This window comes from Dipodomys ordii, unplaced genomic scaffold (genome assembly GCF_000151885.1).
Source record: "Dipodomys ordii isolate 6190 unplaced genomic scaffold, Dord_2.0 Scaffold138, whole genome shotgun sequence".
NCBI lineage: Eukaryota > Metazoa > Chordata > Mammalia > Rodentia > Heteromyidae > Dipodomys > Dipodomys ordii.
In genome coordinates this window covers 1,898,824-1,924,580 of record NW_012267354.1, presented here as the reverse complement: position 1 = coordinate 1,924,580, position 25,757 = coordinate 1,898,824, and the positions used below count along the sequence as shown (strand labels likewise).

The 25,757-nt window shown below is 35.4% G+C and overlaps 3 protein-coding genes across 3 annotated transcripts; 1 reads left to right on the top strand and 2 right to left on the bottom strand.

Moving 5' to 3' along the window:
- The first annotated feature begins 8,845 nt into the window (after positions 1-8,845).
- Positions 8,846-9,784, top strand: LOC105997039 (olfactory receptor 2B11-like). The gene has a single exon (XM_013031314.1). The coding sequence runs from the start codon at positions 8,846-8,848 to the stop codon at positions 9,782-9,784; it is 939 nt and encodes a 312-aa protein (XP_012886768.1).
- A 7,806-nt stretch (positions 9,785-17,590) lies between these two features.
- Positions 17,591-18,529, bottom strand: LOC105997045 (olfactory receptor 2B11-like). Its single transcript, XM_013031321.1, has one exon. The coding sequence runs from the start codon at positions 18,527-18,529 to the stop codon at positions 17,591-17,593; it is 939 nt and encodes a 312-aa protein (XP_012886775.1).
- A 3,368-nt stretch (positions 18,530-21,897) lies between these two features.
- Positions 21,898-22,836, bottom strand: LOC105997040 (olfactory receptor 2B11-like). The gene has a single exon (XM_013031315.1). It carries the CDS (start codon positions 22,834-22,836, stop codon positions 21,898-21,900), a length of 939 nt encoding a protein of 312 aa, XP_012886769.1.
- Positions 22,837-25,757: the final 2,921 nt, after the last annotated feature.

Genomic DNA, 25,757 nt, shown 5'->3' with positions numbered 1-25,757 from the left:
CCATTCCTTCCAACCACCCCTTCCCTTACTTTTCTTCTTATTCCATTTTTTGTCCTAATATTTTAAATTTTTTATTGTTATTGTGAAGGTGGTATACAGACAGGTTACAGTTACATAAATCAGGTAAGACTACATTCCTTTTTTTTAAACTTAAAACTAAATGTAGTTTTTGCCTTTAAATTTTATTTTATTTTATTGTAAAGATGCTGTACAGAGGGGTTACAGTTACATGAGTAAGGCAATAAGTACATTACTTGTCGATCATTGTTACCCCTTCCCTTGTTCTCCCACTATCCCTTCCCTCCCCGACCTCCCACACTCCTCCTCACCCCACCTCCGCCCAAAGTTGTAAAGTTCATTTCCAATATACTGTCTTGTGGGTATCATTTTTGCAATGGGACACCCTGTGTCCTTGGTTCAGCATTTTGTTTTCCCCTTCCCCTTCCCAGATTAGACAAAATACATGGATTTCCGACTGCATTCTCCCTCCCTTCTTCTCTTCATTTGTCTACTGCTCCTCTCTATCTCAGTCCACCCCTTTTAAGTACCCATTCCTGGTGTTTATTTTGTTAAACTATGATTTTTCCTTTCGAAGGAATTACACTGTGTGAGTCTCCTCTAAATCGACTGGATTTCAATGATTACATTTATGAATACTTGCATACCACCCAAGGTATTTGCTTATATATTTATAAACCAGTCCTAGCTTCCTTTATAAATATTGTAAGCATGCATCTTCTGAATCACTAAGACCCCTAGAAGTGATGTTAATCATGAACTTCACCTTGACAATACATTTAAATTTCAGAAGAGCCTTTTTGAAATCATGGAAAATGCACATGAGAAATAAATGGTTTGTATAACTGGGCTTTAAAGCATCTTAATTATTTTAACAAGTAACAAATAGATAATTTTATCAATCTAAATTTTAGATTCTAATAATGGTCAAAAATTGTATTATTAGAAGCTAAAAATAGAAGTAGAGGCAAGAGGATCATAAGTTCAAGTCCAGCCTATGCTATGTCACAAGCCACTTTCACACACACACACACACACACACACACACACACACACACACACACTAAAAAGTCTTATCACTTACACGCTGTTTTTCTTCTGGCATATCTTTTGGTATGATCAAGAAATAAGCAAGTTAACTGGGTTCGGTGATTCATGTCTGAAATACCAGCACTAAAGAGGCTGAGTGCTTCTTTGAAGCCAGGTTATACTACATTGTGAGATCTTATCTTAAAGAAACAAAAAATATATAAATAAGTTATTGCAAGAAAAAATCCATTAACCTGAAGAGCAATGGACTATAGTATATTTAGTTTATATTAAAATATCTAACAATAAACCTCTACTGACAAATGGAAAGAACAGTTAACGGGGATAAATAACATCATAATACTCAGTGTTACATGTATGAAAATTGAAACAGGTAAATTGAGGGAATAGATTGAGTTGATAGCGATGCAGGGGAGAATGGTGAAGAGGTGACATTGGTCAAGACGCATTATATTCATAAATTGACATGTGGTACAGAGACCCCTTTTTACATGTACTTAGAGATAATCACAAATAAGAAAAAAAACCTGCTTAACTTTAAAAACTGCCTGATTTCTGGGAGGCCCATAATTGTTAGAAAATGTTTTTTTTTTACTTAATTTTATTATAGAGGTGATGTGCAATTACATAAGTGAGGTAATGAGTACATTTGTTGTCAAACACTGTTACCGCCTTCCTGTTTTTTCTTCCACTTTCCCTCCCCCACAATTCCCCTCTCCTCCCCCAGCCATTGTAAAGTTCATTTCCAGCATAGTGTCTTGTGAGTATCACTGTTGCATTGGTTCACCCTTTGTCCTTTGTCTCAACAGAATAGTTTTTAATGTTTAGACACAACCCACACATAAGTGGAATAAAATTTTTGAGATGTTAAATGGTAATTTCTATCTTTCTCCCCACTTTTACATATAATCTTACTACATTGCTCAGGCTATCCTTGAACTTGTGATCCACATTCTTTTGCTTCCCATGTGTTGGGTATTACATGTGTGTACCAACATGCTCAACTAATTTGCTGTTTTTGTTGTTTAGAAAACAGAAAATATTACAACTGATCAGTTATTTGGGTTAGGAACTATATGATGCCTTGAATATCTCTCCTCTATTTGTCTTGCTGGTGTATTCATGTTGGTTCTTTCATTCAAATGTTAATTGTTACTCTTGATCTAAATGGAAATTTAACTTTTGTTGGCTCTTAACATCATAATGTCATTTTTGTGAAAATTAATTGTATAGCCATATGTTTTATAACACAAAATTCTATTAAAATGTAATATATGAAGTGATTTCAGGTGCAATAAAATGGTCTCTTTTCTAGGATATATTTTTGTAGCAATAATTCTCTTTTTTTGTCTTTACATTCTTTTGTTCTTACACATGTCATTTTTTTTTTATAATGGCCAGTTGGTTATAAGTCTTCATTGCACAAGAATTTGCTCCAGCAACCTAAACATTCACAGTCAGAAAAAACAGTGCATGTTCTTAGGAGAGGATCACAAGGGCTCAATATTTACATGCATAAGATCATTTAAAATGATGCTTACTGAAATGAATGCCAAGAAATGGAAGTATGAGTTTTTTTTATTATGCTATTTGTGGTTCTTTTCTTCTTTTTTCTTTATTTCTTTTGTTTATTTCTTTCTGTCACTGGTTTTTATTTTATTTATTTATTTATTTATTTGTCGGATGTGGGCCTGAACTCTGGGCCTGGGCACTGTCCCTGAGCTGTTCACCTCAAGGCTAGCGCACTACCACTTGAGCCACCACAGCACCACTTCTAGCTTTTTCTGCTTATGTGGTGCTGAGGAATCAAATCCAGGGCCTCATGCTTGCAAGGCAAGCACTCTACCACTGAGCCACCTTCCCAGCCCCTGGTTTTTATTTTTGTACCCTTGTCTTGCATATAAGTTTATCTGATTTGGGGAGTGGCAGGGGAAATACCAAAACAGTGGGACAAAGAGTGAACCAATTTAGCAGTGAAACCCACTAGACACTATGTTAGAAACAAGCAATCAACTTTAGGGAGAAGGAAGTTGGGAAGGGAAAACCTGGGAGAGAATGAGGGAGGGGTGACACTATTCAAAAGGAAATGTACTCATTACCTGACACATGTAACTGTAATCCCTCTGTACATCACCTTTATTATAAAATGTTTGGTAATTGCTTTCAATTGAATAAAAATTGGCTTGCAATTGTTTCTCACAATTAAAAAGCCAAGTTGGTGAGTTGGTGCTTTACAGAAAATAAAGATATTTGATGCCTTTAAAAAATAAAATAAAAAAGCCAATAATAAATGGCCATCAAAATATTGTTATAATTATCTACACATATTCTGTGTTATTTTCATAGACTATCATATTCTATAATATAAATATTGAATTCGGGCCTGAATGTTGTCCTTGAGATTTTTTTTTGGGGTCAAGGCTGATGCTCTACTACTTGAGCCACATTTCCATTTCTGGCTTTTCACAATTACCTACTACAAGAAATGGACTGAAATTTTCAAAAAAAGAATAAGGTTTTATTAAAGAAGATTTCAGTTATGAAGGGTGATCATAACATAAATCATAGCATTTGTTTTTGGAGACATTTAAAACATCAAATCATTTAGCATGTTCTAAGGTCTTATGATAAAATTTATGAATACAATGCATTGGCATATTACATAACATATATTTCACTAAGAATTAAGCGTAGACAATATAAAGTTGGGCAACAGTAGTTTCTGTGGACACTACTTCTTGTGTGTGTTGGGGGGTATCAAGGCTTGAACTCAGGGTCTTGTGTTCTGGCTCACAGATAATGATCGAGTACTTGAGCCACAACTCCAAGCCTGCAGATACTTTTAAGTGATACAGTATATAAATTTGTTCTCTGGGAGAGTTCTTCATAGTTAAATAAAAGTATGTGAGAAAAAATTTAGTTTCAGATTCAAGGTTCCTTGTGTATAAGTAATGTGAGGTTAGTATTAGGACAGCATCAACAAATGGCTAAGGAAGAGGAAGATGGATTCAAATGCACTGACAAAGAAACCATTTTTCTCCTATAAATTTTCTTTTCTTATTATGTCAATGGTTCCCATGGAGCAAATTCAATCTAGTTAAGAAGCTATGGGGATTTCACGTTCTATTCTCAGTGGATTCATTATCTCAGAGTGCAAATTCTTTAGTGTATCAAATCCTCTAGTTTTCTCCTTGACACTATTTGAAGGAAATAGTACAAGTTAAAGATTGAAACTGTGCTTACCTAGTGATCCTTAGAGAAAGGGCTCATCTCACAGTTCATTTTACCAAGACTGGCCATATGAGTTTTCACAGCTTTTCTAAATGCATCAATAGCACTGTTGTACTTTTTAAAAATTCAGTGAAGATGTTACCTTTGAGATAATAAATTTCCCTCAATTATTCCATTTGCACAAGCACAACTCTTAGTAAGAACAATAAATATTATTGTAATTTTATATTTTAAAATAAGTAGTTTTCCATGGAAGTAACAATGTAGTCTCTTTCTGTTAGTAGGATCAGGTAAAGGTCTTTAAGTTTGTATATAACAGAAATACTAAATGAATTCACAAACATCTAATTTGAAACAACTAAAGATTTTGTGGATATAGAAGGGGAGTGGGATATATAATCTCTTTTAAGCATTGGTGATAAAAAAAGACTGTTGTTTAATAAATTCCTTTGATTGTATTGGATGTATCTATTTATACATTTAGTTATTCATTTAACATTAAGTTGTTACTAAGTTTGTTACTAATGATTTACGTATATGAATATATTAATATAATAAATAGCTAAAAGATATGAAAAAGAACATGTTGTTGATGCTTTCTGTCATGTCACGCAAATCCAAAGATGCATCTCAAATTCCATGACTTAGCTGGTCAGTTGTTAAAGACAATAATTTCTTGGCAGATTATTTTTTATGGTCCTATTCTAAATAGTCATATTGGTTTAACAGACACATACCTTTTAATGTAGTACATTCAGTTTACATTAACTCTGATTAGGAAGCATAGAATATTGTACTCATTGTCCATTGTGCTATCATTCATTCAGGTTATCCTTGAGCTAATTTTATACAATTTAATTATAGTTAAATGTATTTTATTTCAAAATGTGTAGTGTACTGGAAAATTGAATTTATGACAAATTTAACAAGAGAGAGATTTGCTTCCTACCTCAGTTCAATAGGTAAATTATTATATATTCTCACCATTTCCATAGGGAAGTCTGCCTTCAGGAACTTTCTCTGCTAACCCATTAGGGAGAAGAATAATGAATGGCCTGAGTGAAAACAATGCCCAGGAGATCTTAGAAAAAGCATACAAAAACATACTCAGAGAGTGCTTGTTATTTTCTACTCTTGTCTTCCAGGCCCATGTGTATTTTTGGCACTAGTTATCAATCGATACACTGCAAGTTCTGTAAATAATTTAAAAACACTCCTCTATATATTGCTGTCTCTTCACTCTTCTCTGGAAGTTTGAAAACTTCTCATGAATTCCTTTTCCTTGAGCAGTCTGTAGGAAAATAAGGTAAGCAAAAGTAAATGAATGCTTGGTTATTAGGTTAGGCATTTACCTTCAAAATGGTGCGTCTGAAACATATTTTAGAGCACATTTAATATTTCACATACTAATTGGATTCAGTGGGACCATACAATACCATAATGTTTTGATCTATCCAACCATCCTTTCTCACTTACTGCTCACCACTTCAAAGTTGCTCATAGCAACCAATCTACCTTTCATGTCAGTGGGTTGTAGTTTCCATGTGTGAGGGACAACATACAATACTTGTCTTTCTGTTTCTTAATTATTCTGTTTCTTATTCTTAAAGTTCCATGAATTTTGGGGCAAATAGCAAGATTTCACTTTTACCTATGTCAATGACATTTTGTACATATATTACATTTTCTTTATTCCTTCATCTGTTTATGGATACCTTATATTATATCCCTCATTTTCAATGAAAGTTAAACTGTATGTAAATTATAGTGCCTAATATGTATATATATATATATATATATATATATATATATATATATATATATATATATAGTTGCTGTTCCCACGGGGAGACCTGGGAACACGGTGTCTGGGAGGCAGAAAGGGACCATACCATGCAGGTATAGATAAAGTTTATTAAAACATCATACTCTTATATAGGACATAGGGGCACAGAAGGTGAGTGTGGTCACGGGACAATCACAGGACATAAAGTTGACCTTAAACTGTTTTGGGGGAATGTGGACAATTAGCAACCTTTAATCAGTGAGCTGGAAGAATGTTCAAGATAATAAAAGAGGAAGCAAGGTGCAGATGAGGCTCCATTACAAAACACGAAAGGAATCTTGAGGCATTGTTCCACACGATTAACTACGAGGAGCACGAATGGCACTTCCTGCAAACCATCACCTGGGTCTGGTCCCGGGTGCAGGACCTTTGCCCCGATGCCTCCGACAATAAATGTCTAATTTGTATGTGTGTGTGTGTGTGTGTGTGCGTGCACATGCACGTGCACGTGTGTGTAGGCATACATGAAAGGCAAAGATTCTTTCAGCAGATTTTCTCCAAGTTTAGAAATGCCATCTATAATGGCTCTAGAATAAAAACTAGACAATTAATCTCCCAGTTCCTAACAAGCTGAATTTAAAATATTTAAAATTTAATGTATTATATCTGACAGATACTAGATGCCTGAATGAAAATTGAAGCTTTCATTCAATTGCATGTACCCATTTCATGATGTGAAGCCTGAACGAAATATAGCAATTTTAGGTTTGGATTCCATTTTGTCCGGGAACTGTGTCAGTAACTCCCCTTGAGCCCAAATTCCAGGAACAACCCCCTTCACGGAAAAATCCGCTAACCACAGCTCATCAGCAGATAACAGGATAAGCACCAATCAGCTTCAGACAACTATTTCAGAGAGCATCAACCCCATGAACCAGCCAATCCCTAGTACCTGATGGTTGCTGCACTGGTTATGCTAATCATCCTTTAGAATTATTTTATGATTTTCTTCCGTATGATATGATTTGTTAAGTGCTGCAATGACGCATAGAAGTCCCTAAAAACCCTATAAAAACCTTGCTAGAGGAAGGGTCGGGGCTCTCAACTCTGACCCTCTGCGTCCGTGATAGTTGTGAGTCCAGGCTCAAGCTTGTAATAAACAACTCTCATGTGCTTATATCGGAATCGGCTCCTTGGTGGTCTTATCTAGGCATAAGAATGAGTATTTTAATATATGACAAAAACTCATGGATTGACTTGTCTGTGAATTTCATCTACATGTTTTAGTGCCATAAAAATAAGTCTTCCATCTTACTGTATTTTGCTTTTATACACCTAACATTGTTATAGTAATAAAATATTTTATGATGAAATAAGTATAAAATACAATGAATTTTATAAATACATTGTAAAAGCTATAAGATACAATAAATACAAAGTATGAATCAAGTGTGATAAGAAAAACATAATAAGTAGGTATGAAACTGCAAATGGAGATATAAAGAAAAGGTCTACATCAATAGTGTCTGGCACTTAACATGACTTCAAGCAACTGTGAATAAATAGGTTCATGTATACTGAAATCATAATGTAAAAGCCCTGGAAATAAATGATCCAAAAGCGAGATGGAATCAAGAGAAAAAGTAATGAAATATGAGCATGACATGGGAATGAGGAGAGGTCTGTGGATGGAATCACAGAGCTTAAAGTTATTCAAGAGTCAGTTACATTCATGAGCTCTATCTCTGGTATCATTAGGGAAATTCCAGACAAGTGCAGATGCTCTAAGATAATATGATTACTCAATTAACTGGTCAAGCTTATCTTAATAATCTTCTCAGCTATGTGTTCTTTCATCTTGGACCATTGACACTTCAGTAGTTTTACTCTTCATATTTCCATAATGCCTTTGCTGCTCTTGAAAGTAAACCTTCTTAGTTCAATGCCCCATATCACAGCTACTCTACCAGATGCCTAAAGATAGAAACAAAAATGAAACCCAAACCAAATTACAAAGAAAGCCAACTGTCTTTAAAAAGGCTTTTTCCTTGGATTTTTATACCAGCATGAGTTTGTGAATCATTATTATAAGGTTTCCAAAATACAATCACTTTTACTTTTCATTGAATTTTTATTGTAATTTAAGAAGATAGTTATTTTCAGCCTTATAACTCAAAGAAAGAAAGTTAGTTTCAGAAGAGGTAGGCTACTGCTAAAGAAATTAGTCTTTAATTTGTAGTGTCAAAAGGGTCTGGTGCCAGATATTGCATATTACTATATGTTTATTATTACCTTTAAATAATACAACAAAGCGGTTGCCATTTAACAAAGCAGCTTATGACTACAACGCATCTTGATCATGTCACCCCCTTCAACATTTTCACCACCCTTCTACACACTCCTTCCCTTTTCTTAATTTTGTAGAATATACAATGAATTCTTGACTGCCTTCCTCACCATATCCCCACCTCCCATTACCCTTATCTGTCTACTGTTCTCCCTATGACTCCACTCCTACCTTTGCAAGTACCTATTTCGTGGTGCTTATTTTGTTGGGCTTTAACTTTGTCTTTCTCTGGAATTATAATATTTGAGCTCTCTTTAGTCTCTACCATACTTCAGTTACTTCATTTATATATGTTACGGTATAGTGTATTATGATCTTTTATGATTAGATGACTAATACACAACTATATTCATTATTACTTATAACTTTCCTTTTGGTCACTTCGTTGCTATAGGTGGGACAAATTGGAGAGAATGATAGAAAATAATGAAAGCCACCCTGCAGAATTCTTTCTATTAGGCTTTGCTGATCATCCATGGCTGCAATTTCCTCTATTTGTTATTCTTCTGATCACATACCCCTTGGCCATGATGGGAAACATCGCCATCATCCTGGTGTCCAGGTTAGACCCCCGGCTCCACAGCCCCATGTATTTCTTCCTCACCAACCTCTCCTTTCTGGACATGTGTTACACCACCAGCATCGTCCCTCAGATGCTGTTCAACCTGGGGAGCTCTAAGAAGACCATCAGCTACATGGGGTGTGCGGTTCAGCTTTATGTCTTCCACTTGATGGGGGGCACAGAATGTCTGCTCCTCGGTCTTATGTCCTTTGATCGCTACGTGGCCATCTGCAGACCTTTGCACTACACCCTCATCATGAACCAGCGCCTCTGCATCCTGTTAGTGTGCACCGTGTGGCTGTGTGGCATTACCTATGCTGTGTCAGAGGCCACAGTTACACTACAGTTGCCATTTTGTGGCACCAATCAACTGGATCATTTGTTGTGTGAGATCCCAGTCCTGATCAAGACTGCCTGTGGTGAGAAGGAGGCCAATGAGCTCACCCTCTCTGTGGTATGCATTTTTATGCTAGCCGTTCCTCTATGCCTAATTCTTGCTTCCTATGCTAGTATTGGACGTGCTGTGCTTAATATCAAATCTTCTGAGGGAAGAAAAAAAGCATTTGGGACATGCTCTTCTCATCTCATTGTCATTTTGTTATTTTATGGTCCAGCCATTAGCATGTACCTTCAGCCTCCCTCCTCCATCACAAGGGAGCAGCCCAAGTTCATGGCTCTCTTCTATGGAGTGGTGACTCCTACCCTCAACCCCTTCATCTACACCCTGAGGAATAAGGATGTGAAGGGGGCATTAAGTAAGCTAGTGAGCACCATTGTGCATTCTAAGTAGATTTTATTTGTGATTATTTACCAGAATAATTTTTGTTATAGTTCTTTAATAACTCATTCTTGTCTTATAATCAAATACATTTTTCTTTCAAATTGTCATAGTCATGTTTCCTAATTAGGGTTGGCAAGGTTTATTAGCATGTAACCATCTTCTGCATGCATATAGTATTTCAACTATTAAAACATAAATTCTATTCCCTTTGGTACATATTAAAATGGTATCTATATATTTAATAAAAATTCTGTAATATTATCTCAAAAGGTCAAGCTAACCATTTTAAAATATCATGACATCAAAGCTATCCATTAGCTTCCTATCAGTCAACTGAGAAATTATACTTTCCCTGTAGGTGTTTAGTTCATGACTATGTGGGTAGTTTGCTTAGTGAAGCATTCTATGCTTTAGAAGAATTGAGTTGAGTAATGCCAATACATATTGCTTATTTAGAATAGGTACCACTTTCACATTTTAATTAAATATAACAAATATTAAAATGGCTAGAAAGAAGAAAAATTATATAGATGGATATTTAAATATTTCTTTAAAATATCGTAAGTATAAATGCATGCAATGTGAAAAAGAGAATCATATGCTTAATAAATAAAACAACCTGGACACATTTCTGTATATGAATCTGAATAGTCAGAAATTCCTGTTTAATTTGTATGAACTCAGTATAAAATAAAAATAGTTTTTATCATGGACTTTAAAAAGAATTTGATTTTTTATCAATAAATATTATAAATATATAGTTTATTTATTGGGTTGGATCAGAGCCAGTGCCTGGTTCATGCTTTGTAAAAGTATTTTATAACAGCTACAATTCCAGTCCTTGTTTTGGGTTTGGTTTTGTTTTTCCACTAGTCTGGTCCCAAATTCAGGGCCTAGGCACTGTCCTTGAGCTTTTTTGCTTGAAGTTAGCACACTACTACTTGAGCCACAATTCCATATTTGTAGTTATTTGGAGATAAGAGTCTCATGGACTTTCCTGCGCAGGCCGGCTTTGAATCATGATCTATGATGATCTTAGCTTTCTGAATAGCTAGGATTACAAGCAAAAGCCACAGGCACCCAAGCCTACCTGTTTGTTCATTTTATTTTGGAGAGTCTTATATAATTCAAGAAAATCTGGAACTTGTGATCCTCCTGTTTCTACCCCTTGAATATTGGGATTATAGGTGCTCACCACAATGTTCAGTAAGTACTTATTTATTGTAACTGAATAAAAATGATTTCTAAAATTTCTATCATGAGTTGCTGAGTTTAGTGCTAGATATTTTTGGCACAATCGGTTACTTTCTGAGTATAATTCTACAGGCTCAACAAATTGAAGAGAGAAATGTCAAGTTGGATTGCATCAAAATAAGTTTCTTTATAGCAAAGGATGTATCTAAAAGCTAATGAAAAACAGCCTACATAGTGGGAGAATATCTTTGCCAACAATACCTCAGACAGTGGCCTAGTATCTGGAATATACAAAGAGCTTAAGAAACTAAGCTTTCAAAGAATCAACAACTCGGGGGAGGGGGGAGGCTGGGAAGGGATGTGAAGGGTAAACAAAAGGAGGAGGCTGCAATGCTTGGTAAGAAATGTACGCATTATCCTGCCCATGTAATTGTAACCCCTCTGTACAGTAGCTTCACAAATAAAATTAAAAAAAAAGAATCAACAACTCAATTAATAAATGTACAAACTAGCTAAACAGTTCTCAGAAGAAAAAGGAAAAATGCCCAGTAGACACATGAAGAAATGCTCAACAACTCTGGCCGTAAAAAAAATGCAAGCCAAAGCAAATCTGAGAACCCATCTTACTGAGTAAGAATGGCCACAGTGAAGAATAGAAACAATAACAGATGTTGGCAGAGAGTGAGGGAAAAGAAATCCTAATACACTGCTGATGGGAGTATAAGCTGGTGCAATCACTCTGGATAGCAGTTTGGACATTGGTCAAAAAACCTACTATAGAACTACCATATGATCCAGCAATACCAGTCTTTGGCAATAATCCAAAAGATTACAAGTCAAGATTCAGTGAAGTCACTCACAATCATGTTTATTGTTGCACACCTCGCCACAGCCAAGGTATAGAAAGAGGCCAGATGCCATTCAATGGACAAATGGATCAAGAAAATATGATTATATATGTATATATAGGAACTTTATCCATTTGGGAAAAAATATTACATCATTTACAAAGAAATGGAAATGGAGAGACCTGGATAAAGTTATGTTATGTAAATCAGCTCAGAGAGATACAATATGCATGCTTTCTCTCATATGTGGAACTTAGATTTAACTTATAAATATATAAGGAAACATAAACAGCCATACTCACATGAACACAAATACATTAACCAAACTATAGTATATACAGGGGAGAATTCAAATGGTGTAATGCCTCAGAGAGACTTACAAACAGTCTAACACCAGGGAGCTGGTGTTTTGTGTGTGTGTGTGTGTGTGTGTGTGTGAGAGAGAGAGAGAGAGAGAGAGAGAGAGAGAGTGGGGACAGGGATGGAAAGAGAGAATTCAAGGGGAAATAGGTAGCCAAATACAGAGAGAAAGTGAGGAGAATGCAAAATATTTGATGAATGTCTTAAACTAAGAAAAATGAAGGGCTGAGTGGGGTTGCAGGGAGGGGGAAATGTTGAAAAGAGTGATATTTATCAAGATGACTTGTACACATAAACTGTCATGTTGGATTGAAACTCCTTTGTACAACTTCTTAAAGTTAATAAAAATGCACATAAAAATGTCAATTTGTGTGCCTATAGGTTCCCTTCTGAAAAAAGCTTTTTTCTTTTATTTATTGTACCATCTTCTACTCCTATTTTGCTTAACACTCTATATTAAATTTTGCCCCATAGAGCTAATATTGCCAGATTTCCTGAAACTATTTAATGGAGCCCTATCATGTCTTTCTAAAACACCTACATCTGCCTGAAGTCACATGTCTGAGATTCTGTTTCAGATTCATGAGAATTCAAGAATCTTTTATTTAATCCTTATGATACCAATCTTAATGAAAATAAAGGTGTTCAGACCTTGCAATAAATTCTTTTTTTTATTATTATGATTAGTTTTTTATTGTGAAAATACTACACAAAGGGGTTACAATTTCATGAGCAAGGTGATGAATACATTTCTTATCAAGCATCGTTGCCTCCTCCTCCTTTGTTTCCCCTTCCCATCCCTTCCCATTCCCCCCTCTCCCCCGCCAAAGTTGTAAAGTTCGTTTTTTCTTTTCTTTTCTTTTTTATTATGAGAATACCATACAGAGGAGTTGCAATTACATGGGCAAGATAATGAGTACATTTCTTATCCAGCATTGTTACGTCCTCTTTGTTTCTGCTTCCCATCCCTTCCCATACTCCCCCCCATGCCCACCTGATCCTCCCCCCACCCCCCATCAAAGTTGTAAAGTTCGTTTTTCGACATAACGACTTGTACATCTCATTGTTGCAATGGGTCCACCTGTATCCCTATTTAAACGGTTTGTTTTTTCCCTTCCCCTCCGCAAGTTATACCAACATCAAAGACAATGAAAGCAGGGGTTATACCGTGGGGGAGAGACATACAAAGCACTAAAGAAATCATCATATGTTAGAAAAATGTTAGAAAATATGTTAGAAAAAATCACATGAAAGAAAATAAAACATTTGAATACTTATCTTGGGGTTCATTTCACCTAACATCAACTTATCTGACCTTTTCTGTTTGTCTCAGACATATACTAGTTATTCCAAATAAGGGAAACCATGGGACCTGTTTCTTTGGGCCTGGCTTCCTTCACTTAGTATAATTTTTTCCAAGTCTTTCCATTTCCTAACAAATGGGGCAATGTCATTTTTTCTGATGGAGGCATAGAATTCCATTGAGTATATATACCACATTCTCTTGATCCATTCATCTACTGAGGGGCATCTGGGTTGTTTCCATATCTTAGCTATGGTAAATAATGCTGCAATAAACATAGTTGTGCTGGTAGCTTTAGTATGGTCTTGTTTGTGATCATCTGGGTAAATGCCCAAAAGTGGGATTGCTGGGTCATAGGGAACTTCTATGTGGAATCTTTTGAAGAACCTCCATACTACTTTCCAAAGTGGTTGAACAAGTTTACACTCCCACCAACAATGCAATAGGGTTCCCTTCTGTCCACATCCCCTCCAGCATCTGTTGTTATTAGAGTTTGCAATAAATTCTTAAATAATTAAGTGACTTATCATTATTCACTGAAGTTCATTTTATGTGTATGTGTATAACTTTGGAAGCATAATGACTGCTACCAAATATGCACATAAATAACAGAGAACTTAGTTTAAACATATTTTGATGACAATATAAAAATAAAACAATGGCTACTTTTTATAGTAGAATACTTGGACAATATTCACCTATGTTTCTATCTATTGTCATTTTTTGTGTATGCCTGTCTGGGTTCTTGAACTCAAGGCTTGGGTGCTGTCCTCCCACTTTTTTGCCCAAGGCTAGTGATTTACCACTTGAACCACAACTGCACTTCTGGCTTTTTGGTGGTTAATTGGACATAAAAGTTTCAGGGAATTTTCTGCCTGAGCTGGCCTCAGACCAAGATCCTCAGATCTCAGCCTTTTGAGTAGCTAAGATTATAGGAATGAGCCACCAACTCCCTTTCTTGAAACAACACCTGACATGTATTAATTACCTTGTGTTTTGTGTAATGTTTTCCTACCAAATTTCCATTTCTCAGTGGCTTTTGGAACACATTCAAAGCAGTAGAATTCTAAGAATCATAATTTGGAAAACACTGGATTTCTACTATTCATTATGATGTGTGTTGGACCCGGAATCACAATATGCCTTTATTTGAGTCATCCCTTGGAGACAGGATACACTTCCTGCCTTGTGGGTATTGTGTCATGCAGCCCAGACAACATTTTAATGTGGAGGAAGCCATTGTTAAAATATTTTGATTTCTACCTTAAACATTCTAAATACATGTCTGCATGATGTCTATTTTTTAATTGCTAAATATGCTTTACTGTTTCCAATTTGCTCGTTAGGAAATACTTGCTTGGGAAAAGGAGAAAAGTTGTAAACCACCTCCCTGGAAAAGGCAGAGCCAGGACTACCATACTTTATTTCGAAGTAAAGCACACTGTCACTTTCAGATACCTATGTGCCTTTCCTTCATAGAACTTCTAAAAAACACACTACAGTATGTTTCATGGTAGAATACACTGACCGTACAGACTCTGGAAATGGAAGATGGTTTAGTAAAAATAAGACATTTTAGTAGCAGGTGTTTACTACCTCTGATGTCAATGTGTGTTGCACTGAGATTTTTCTATATATTCTTTTAAAGTTATTTTTCATAGGACCTTGTTTTTCTCACATCTGTAAGATGAGTAAACTTTATAAGCTAGAAAGGAACATACTCCCCAAGGAGCTCAGGATACAGGATCATTTAAGAATGCAGACAGAAAAACTGTAACCAGTCTGCATGGCCTTACTTTTAGTACATATCTTGTGCATTTTGCCTTGCAGGCTAAAAATACTTCGCTTTTCACCTTGAAAGACTAATGTAGACAAAAGATACATTAACTAATGAAAATAATACAATACATCATTTAACATCTCAAAAATTCTATTTCATATACATTTGTTGTGTCCACAATTTAAAAATGTTTTCTAATAATTAGCCACATAACATCCAGAAACCAGTTAGATTCAAGGTCTTTTAGACTCTTTTCTCAACTAACCATACAATTATAACCCAACATTCTTGACAATAGGACAAGCAGTTTTTAGAGAGAAGATCTGGTTTGCAGTTCATGATAACATAGAACTTTTCTTCCAATGGTTTGATTACAGCTTGATCATAAGAAGAGTCATGTCAGATAAGTCCAACTAATCTGCTTTTATTTTGGAATTTTTTTCTCTCACTGTCCAACATCATGTTGAAATCTTAATATATTTGAATTAATTTTGAAGTTCCTAAGTTGGTCTCATAACTATGTACACATTTTGTGATGACCTACTTTTTGCATAATCTTGTTCAGGTCTATACATGTTCTTGCAAATGACATAATATCACTGAAGATCATCAGGGCTGTTTTCATAGTAAATATGCAGCAATGAACATGGGTGTACAAATGTCTTTATCCTTACTTGTGATCTTTCGAACATATGCTCCAAAATGGTATTGAATCATAGGGCAGATCTAAAGGTTTTCTGAGCAATGCCCAAATGGTTTTCCAAAGTAGTTGCACCAGTTTACATTTCCACCAACATTACATTAAGGTTTCTTTCCCCTCACACCCTGCCAGCATTGATTGTTGTTTGTATTCTTGATGATGGCCATTCTTAGTGATGTGAGAGAATTTCAAGGATTGCACTCACAAACTGAAACATTTTTTGTACAACTACTTAAAGATATTAAAATTATATAAAGATTTGTGATGATATACAAAATCTGAGTATGTCTTTATCCATGTATTCTTCTATATAGCAAAATACTGAATAGTGGGTAATGTATACACAATATCAATTCATGACTCACAGCCTGCATTCAGAGAGCCCAAGTAAGAGTTGATACAATGACTTTATTGCCTCTTAAAGGTTTCTCTATAATTCACATATTTTGGAAGAGATACATTAAAAAAGCAGAGTGTCAGAGCTAGAAATAAGTCTTAGCATTTTCCCTAATGAATATAATAGCATTATTAACATATTTTTGAGTATTATTTGTATCCAAACAAATTTTTTTAAAAGCACCCAACTTCATGAACTCACCAAGTTGCTTTTCATTTTAGAAATATAGCTTCTTTGTACATTAACTATTTTATGTATTTGAAAAGCATATCAAATTTCTTCCAATTTGTGCAAGGAAATGGTGCCAGGATTCAAATCATTTTAACATTTCCATATGTTCTCATTGATTCAAAGACTTATACTTATGGTATATGAAAGAATGTTAAGAAACTTATGTGCTCAGGGTATCTTCTATTATTAATATTTAATGATGTAAAGTTAAAATAAAAATACAGAAATAGCACATAACGTTATTGTTATTATAAAAGTAATGTACAGAGGGGTTACAGTTGCATAAGTCAGGTAACAAGTACATTTCTTATTTATTTATTTATTTATCTTTCTTTTATTGTCAAGGTGATGCATAGAGGGTTACAATAATGTCATCCTGCTCTCTCAGTTTTCCCTTTCTGACCCACTCATAAGTTGTATGGTTCATTTTTAACACAGTGTCTGGTGAGAACCACTACCACACATTTTTAAAGAAGCAATGGTATATATATATAATGGTATCTGCTATGTGTATTAATAGCTGAGGTCAATAAACATATGAGACTCAAAATTCTTTGCAAGATTAGAGTACTTCATACAGAATACCAGTTTGTAGCTATGATACATTTATTGACTTGGGCTAAACTTGCAGAGACACAGAATGTTCCTCTGGCAAATCTGACAGGATCTTATAATGATGAACATATGCCGTGCTATTTTTACAATGGTTAGCTTGAAGTAATTCATTTGCATTATAATTCATATTACAAAGTTTTAATTACTTAACAGCTACAATTTCACTGGGTAAGAACCAGAATGGACAAATGAATATATTTTCACAAGACAATACTCACCCTAATCCATTTTAGCTAGTCCTTTCCAAACATCATACTGAGGATGAAATATGAAATATTCTGAAAGAACAACGCACATGAGATCTATGAGACAAGAATGAGTTAATGGAGAATCCTATATATAAGCCTGCTATAATTCTTAAATTGTATAATCTGATGTCTACAAATATCACTTAGAACGGAAAATTATTCTCACTAACTTTCCTAATGCCATCTTGACATCTTTATTCCTCAGGGTATAGATGAAGGGGTTGAGGGTAGGAGTCACCACTCCATAGAAGAGAGCCATGAACTTGGGCTGGTCCCTTGTGATGGATGAGGGGGGTTGAAGGTACATGCTAATGGCTGGACCATAAAATAATAAAACAACAATGAGATGAGAGGAGCATGTCCCAAAGGCCTTTTTCCTTCCTTTAGAAGATTTAATCTTCAGTATAGCATGTCCAATACTAGCATAGGAAGAAAGAACCAAACACAGAGGAACAGCTAATACAAAAATGCACGCCACAGAGAGTGCAAGCTCATTCGCCTCCTTTTCGCCGCAGGCAGTCTTGATCAGAACCGGAATCTCACACACCAAATGGTCCAGTTTATTGGTGCCACACATTGGCAACTGGAGTGTAATGGAAGCTTCAGAAATTGCATAGGTCATTCCAGTCAGCCACACAATGGACATCAACAGGATGCAGAGGCGCTGGTTCATGATGAGGGTGTAGCGCAGAGGTTTGCAGATGGCCACGTAGCGGTCAATAGACATAATGGCCAAAAGCAGACATTCAGTGCCTCCCATTATGCTGTAGAAATAAAGCTGAACCACACACCGAGTATAGCTTATTGTCTTTGTAGAACTTCTCAGGTTAACCAGTATCTGAGGGACAATGCTGGTGGTGTAACACATGTCCAGAAAGGAGAGGTTGGTGAGGAAGAAATACATGGGGCTGTGGAGCCGGGGATCTAACCTGGACACCAGGATGATGATGATGTTTCCCAACATAGCTATGGGGTATGTTATCAGAAGAATAACAAAGAGAGGAAGCTCCAGCCAAGGTCTGTCAGCAAATCCTAGTAGAATGAACTCTTCAGGATGGCTTTCATTCATGAGTGTCATTGCCTTTAGTTTATTTCACAAACAGTATGGTGGGATCAGAAAAAGTAGATGATTTTGGAGAATGCTAAAGTGCAATTGCACCTTGACAATGCAGATATAAACTATTAGGTGTGGTAAGAGATAGAATATAAATGGTCAGTGACCTGGTGACTCTGTTTTTGTTATGGTCAGTCACCTGGTGACTCTGTTTTTGTTATATTTAAAGCTCATGTTTCATTTTAGCCAAATTAAACTCTTTGATATGTAGTATTAATTGTAAATGCCTTTAAAGTTGATTTAAGTGAGAGGTTTGGTAAGAGATTAATCACAAAGATAAGACTAGTTGTTTTTAAAGCCACAGTTTAGTAGAAGCTTCGTGAAAGACAATGCTTAGCATCTCTTGTATATGTATCATATACAATGATCTTTACCCATCCTCACCCTTCCTGAGAATGCATAGCCTTTAACCATAAGTGTATTTTTAGTTTTCCTATTTTATAAATATTATATAGTAAAAAGGAATTACTTACAGAAAAGACTTTTTTTTTTACAGGTGCATATTTAACAACAACCTGCAGAACTCCTAGTTTTCCAGTTGATGCAGGGTACCAACGAGGAAAAAGCATGAGCTAGGAAGATTACTAGAAAATAACACGCTGCTTTGTGGCCATGCTATTTGTACACTCTTGCTGAGAACTCCTGGGCTTTGTTTTCGCACAGACCACTCATTTATCCTCTCCCAAATGATTTGGCAGAGACAGTTCTTTGGGGCATAATTCATTGTGGAAATACTTCTTGTCTACAAGTTTTTACCTAATTGAATTGAAACGAAAGCAAGTCTCTAAGTGTTTTCAGTTTCTCAATCACTGGATACTAATTTAAACAGCACAATATTTTCACTTATTATACATGAGGAATTGTAGTCATTCTGACCTATGTGTGATACCTACTTGTTTACCAAATGCTTTATTCTGTGGAGAATTTCTTTTCCAAGTATTTTTTGACTATATGTCAATATTTTAGAAAGTGTACTCTGGGCCCTTGCCAGCTTTTAATTATATTTTTAAAATTGTTATTGAGTTGGTTTTATCATTTATGTATTTTCTATATTAATGGATTATCAGATGAGTACTATGTTGGGTTTATTTTGTCATTATGACAAATTACTTGGCATGAAAACCTTAAAAACAAGAAAGATTTATTTTGCCTCGTGGTTTCAGGCTATCAAGTTAGAAAGTATGGGATACAGCTGAGCATACCACATCATGGAAGTCTTGGAAGAGAAAGAAGAAATATTATCCTTTTACCTCCATTATTACACTGGGCCTCCAATTTATATAGGTGTTACATCCACATGCAGAGAGGTACTTCTCAATCTAATCAAATTGACAATCGAGGTTAATCATCATGAATCTATCTTTTGTGAACTTGATGCCAAATCACATCTCCTTAAGTCATAACATTTTGCTCATGGTTTCTAAAAGGATCACACTCATCTTATAATGCAAAGTGCATTCAGTTCATCTGTTACTTTCTAGGTTCTTTGTTGTATATTTTGTTTCCCTGTAATAGTGCCAAGTATCTCTTCCTTAGCATCTTTCTGGAATTCATTTTGATAGACATCATTTTATATGATTTTGTATGATCATATGCACATAGTTATTGCGCCTTTGTGATCCTCTCCTAAGAATACCCTCCTTTGGTCTCACTATGTGAATGTCTAGAGACCGGTATAATTTATCATATCCAAGTATAATTTTTGTCTTTTACTATCCAATGTACTTACTTGTAAATTTATGTGCAAATTCTGGTTGCCATAAATGAGGGAAACCATGCAGTCTATGTTTCTTTGGGTCTGACTTACTTTGCTTAATACAATCTTTTCCAAGTTTTTCCATTTCCTTATGAATGGTACAATATCACTTTTTTGATGGAAGAGTAGAACTCCATTGTGTATATATACCATATTTTCCTGATCCATTTTAATGTCATTATAATCTCTTCAGAAACCATATTTTCATAACACTCAAGTGGGTTGATACGGTAGTTTTCAAAGAATATAACTGGTTTTCTGTCCTTGGTTACAGGATTTTTCTTTCAACTTTGGTTCAAATAATGATCATACCATAGGCATTTAGAAAACAAATATTTTACTTTTAAAAATAAAGGTCTATGTTTTCACGATGTGCATTCAAGATCATACACACATTCGTGGCTTTGGTTTCATAAAAAGAACTGAGTACAATGCAAACTTTAAAGTTTTAGGTGTAATTCTGCAGTGAATTTTCATAACTTATTTGTTATGATAAAACCTGTGTTCATATAAGGTGCCTATATTTCTTATGGCTGTAACTTGGTCACTTCTATTCAACAGCATCAGTGTTTTACTTTCTTATATTGATTCTTTCCCAGTTTCAAGAGAAATCTGTGGCTGTTCCAATTTTCATAGAGAAATTTTCCAAGCTATGCACTATTAGTACCATTTCATTGCTTTCTCATTCCTTTGCAAGAATCAAGGTTACGATGTTAAAAGAAACTTAAAATTTAATCTTAGTTGTTGTGTCCATAGTCTAATCATTGTCTTTATTTTTCATTTTGTTTTGTTGTATGAGGATTGAATCTGGATCACTGTGAGTGTTCAGGAAGGTGATCGATCCATCACTGACCTACATCCCTACTTCTCATTCCATTCACTTGAATATTTAAAATGTTCTTTAGTTAAGCATACAAAATATTTGACACCAACCAACTAATAATAACAATGATTTTTTTCTGAGTTCAGATTGTTTTCTAAAATATTTTTAATTAGCATTAAGTAGTTGTACAAACATGTTTTCAGTGAACAAAATGTTTATGAATACGATACAATGTCACCACTTTCATCAATGAAAAGAATAGCATCTACCTGAATAGCTGAGATTGATCAGCTCATAACAGCACTATGAACACAGAACATTTCACACTGAACAAAAAATAAAGGCATCTTGCTCACACATTGGCCAAACACCAAAGGATGCTGCAATATTTCTAAGACAACACTGATAGGAAATCCATTTGCTCTGTTTTATGTGGTACAGTTTTTTGATGACTACCTTCAGCTAACAAATTTATATTTACTATTTTCTTCTATTATATAACACAGTTACTAGTTCAATTTATATATATCAACCAGGGCAATCATTTGTTTTTGTATTTTCACCAATGTAGTTAATAAATTGGTGCTAATTAGTTGAATCTCATCCATACTCAATCAGATTATAAAAATATCAGAAATAAGACAATTTGGCAAGGGAAAATATGTAACATTGGATTAGATTATGAAACAAGAATGAGTTATCATATAAACTTGCTATAATTGTGTAATAACTTCATTTGATATAAATAAATATTCACTTGAACTTGAACACACTCCTCAATAGCTTGCCTAATGCTCCCTTCACATCCTTATTCCTCAGAGTGTAGATGAAGGGATTGAGGGTAGGAGTCACCACTGCATAGAAGAGAGCCATGAACTTAGGCTGGTCCCTTGTGATGGAGGAAGGGGGCTGAATGTACATGCTAATGGCTGGGCCATAAAATAAAGAAACTACAATGAGATGAGAGGAACATGTCCCAAAAGCCTTTTTCCTTCCTTCAGAAGATTTCATCTTCACTACAGCACGTCCAATACTAGCGTAAGAAGCCAGAATCAAGCATAAAGGAACAGCTAATATAAAAATGCATACAACAGACAGTGCGAGCTCATTGACCTTCTTCTCACCACAGGCAGTCTTGATCAGAACGGGAATCTCACACAACAAGTGATCCAACGTGTTGATACCACACAGGGGCAACTGCAATGTAAGAGTGGCTTCTGAGAAAGCAAAGATCACTCCTGTCAGCCACATAATGGACACTAATAGGATGCAGAGGCGCTGGCTCATGATGAGGGAGTAGTGTAGAGGTCTGCAAATGGCCACATAGCGGTCAAAGGACATAATAGCCAAGAGCAAACATGCTGTGCCCCCCATTATATGAAAGACATACAGCTGAATGATGCACCCAGTGTAGCTGATGGTCTTCTTAGTGGTTCCCAGGTTAAAGAGCATCTGAGGGACGATGCTGGTGGTGTAGCACATGTCCAAAAAGGAGAGGTTGGTGAGAAAGAAATACATGGGGCTGTGGAGTCTGGGATCTACCTTGGATACCACTATAATGGTGATGTTTCCCATCATGGCCATGGGGTATATGATCAGAAGAATAACAAATAGAGGAAGCTCCAGCCAAGGATGGTTAGCAAAGCCGAGTAGAATGAACTCCTCAGGGTGGCTTTCATTACTTAATGACATTCTTTTAATTTCTTTTACCTAAGAAAGACAAGGGAGGAATGAGAAACCATATGATACATTGAGTGTCAATCTAGAATACATTTTGCATGAACTCTTGGAAAAAAATCCAGAAATCTAGCACCAGAGATCAAATTCCCATTCATAACATTAAAATGAAAAATTCTTGCCTGGCACCTGTGGCTCACACCTGTAATCCTTGCTGCTCAGGGGGCTGACATCTGAGATTGTGATTTGAAGCCAGACATAGAAAAGTCTGTGAAACTCCAATTATCCTCTGGAAAAACTAGAAGTGGAGCTATGGCTCAAAGTACTAGCGTTGAGCAAGAAAAGCAAGCAAGAAAGCAAGCAAGCTCAGGGACAGCACCCAGGTCCTGAGTTTAAAGGCCATGGTCAACAAAAAACTAACACACACACACACACACAAACTTATGTTGCTAGCACTGGTGGCTCATGCCTGTAACCCTAGCTACTGAAATGTGAGGATCATGGTTCAGAGCCAGCCTAGGTAGGAAAGCCTATGGGGTTCTTATCTCCAATTAATTACTAAAAAGTCAAAAGTGGAGCTACAATGCTCAAACGGTAGAAGGATAGCCTTGAGAAAGAACAAAAAGCCCATGGACAATGCCATGGTTCTGAGATCAAGACCCAGTACTGGCATATACAAAATACTTATGCTAACAAGTACAGATTTTCCTGAACTGTATAATGAACTTGGCCATAATTATCTGCTTGAATTGAGAGAGATTCAATGAAAAGTCGAGTGGTTGTGACAGAGAAACTTAAAAAGAGAGGCCTGCCAATTTTCGTTGGCTTAAAATTCAACTTGTTAAAATGAAAATTGCTAATTCTCTCTCTAGGTGTTTTGTAAGAGTAGATATAACAAGGAATCTTGGAATCTGATGGTTTCTATTCAGGAAACGGCTACAAGACATTACAGGAACAGTAAAAACGGAAGAAGCGTCAAGATTAGAAATAGGAAGACAAGGAAAAGATGACCTGGAGCTGGGAGACTTAAGAGAATTCTATTTACATTTATGTTCTTGAATAGACTTTTGACCTCAATAGGGAATAAGTACACTTTGGATAAACAAATCTGTTCTAGCATTATTTGATTATGCAAGAAATCCACACAATTTTAACATTTGTCTCCTCACATGGAAATTGAAGTGCTAAATGTTACTGCAAAGAAAAAGGATTTTTCCTCACCAAGAATGTGTTTTTGTTTCCTTTTTTCTTCCATAACTACTTGCTTAATGAGCATTTGCTCTTCATGTCACGTGTAAATTAATTTATCCATATGTAAAGAATTTTCATTTATCAAGAGTCTTAATAGTCTTATTTTAATAGAAAAGTTAGAACCGTTGTCAGTGATAACCGTGAATTCATTTTTATCTTAGGTCTCAGGATCCTGACTATTGGTACCTGAGTTCAGTCTCAGAGAATTATTGGGATCAAATTGAATCAAAGTAATTCAATACTTTCAGGTCATCTAATCTTGTTTTCATTTAGAAAGTACATTTGAAGCGACAAATTCAAGTAGCTGACTTATAGCAGTAAATAGAGGAAAGAAAGATTAAGTAATCAGTTTTGTTGATGTTGTTCTATCTTTCAGTGGTGAAGTGCATTTTCATGATATTCGCTATCTTCTGTTATGATTGGGGATAGTCACATGGGAAGTTAATATGGCATAATGTGCCAAAATTTGAGGTATGTTAGTAATTAGTAGTTTTATGGTACCAAATTATATTCTTGAGGAAAGAAAGCAGAGGTTTCACTGTTTTTAGGTCATCAAATTCTCAAAGCCACCAACAGCTAAAATTAGGCATTGTCCTAGTCAATAGTGCAATAGCAACAATTATTTCAATCAGTCCTGAATGATTCTGTGGGCCAAGCAACTCAAGAAGCTTTTTTACACCTACAAAAGCATCCCCACGTGATAGGATAGATAACATTTAGCATTCATACTCTAGAATATTTACTATTATGAATTCCTATAGTTTGCTAAAATTAGTGAGCTCTCTATATAAAAAAATCATTCAATACCTTAAAGGTAATAGTGAGATATCGAGACTACCTATGGGATTAGAGTTTCAAGATTCCAAAGTATATGTACTGTGAGGATGTTCCCCGAAAGAGTTTGGTTCCAGTCACGCACTTAGCAGGCATTATGTCTTTTTTTTAGCACAACTTTTTCTTTTTAAATTTTATTTTATTGTAAAATTTTATATAGATGGGTTACAGATATATGAAGGTAATGAGTACATTTCCTATTGAGCATTGTTACTCTCTCCTTTGTTGTTCTTCCTCTGTCCCTTCCCTCCCTACAAGTTGAGTTTTTAAGAGTATCTTAACTGATGTTCTTGGTGAGGAGAAAAATTCTGTATTAAGGATGGGATAAATTAGATTCTTAAATTTGCTAAACATTACAATCTACCTACCTTATAAAATATCTGTTCACTTAATTCTGCTGTATTTACATTGTTTTCTTTTTATAACTGGCCATTCTTCATATTTTAAAAGAGTAATTCTGGGTTTGATCCTTCAGGAAATAATTATTCCATGATCTATGTTCTCAACTGCATTGCAATGACAATGATCTCTCTAGTGCGGGTGAAATATTCTATTTATTTATCATTTGCTTTATTCAGTGAAGTCTTGTCTGTAAGTGGTACTCAGCTCTCAGCCCTTCCTCTCTCTTATTTCCTTGCAGACACAGCATTTGTGCCTCTCAGTGAGATGCATTAAGATTTACATTTAATCTCACTAATTGTATTAATTATACCATTAGCTCTTTCATTGCTTCCATAATATTCTCATCTTTCATACGTTCAGCCATTGAATTCCATCACATTTGTATCTTCTATGCATTTTTCCATTCTAATTTCTGCAGGACTATATACACAAATGTCTAAAGCCATTTC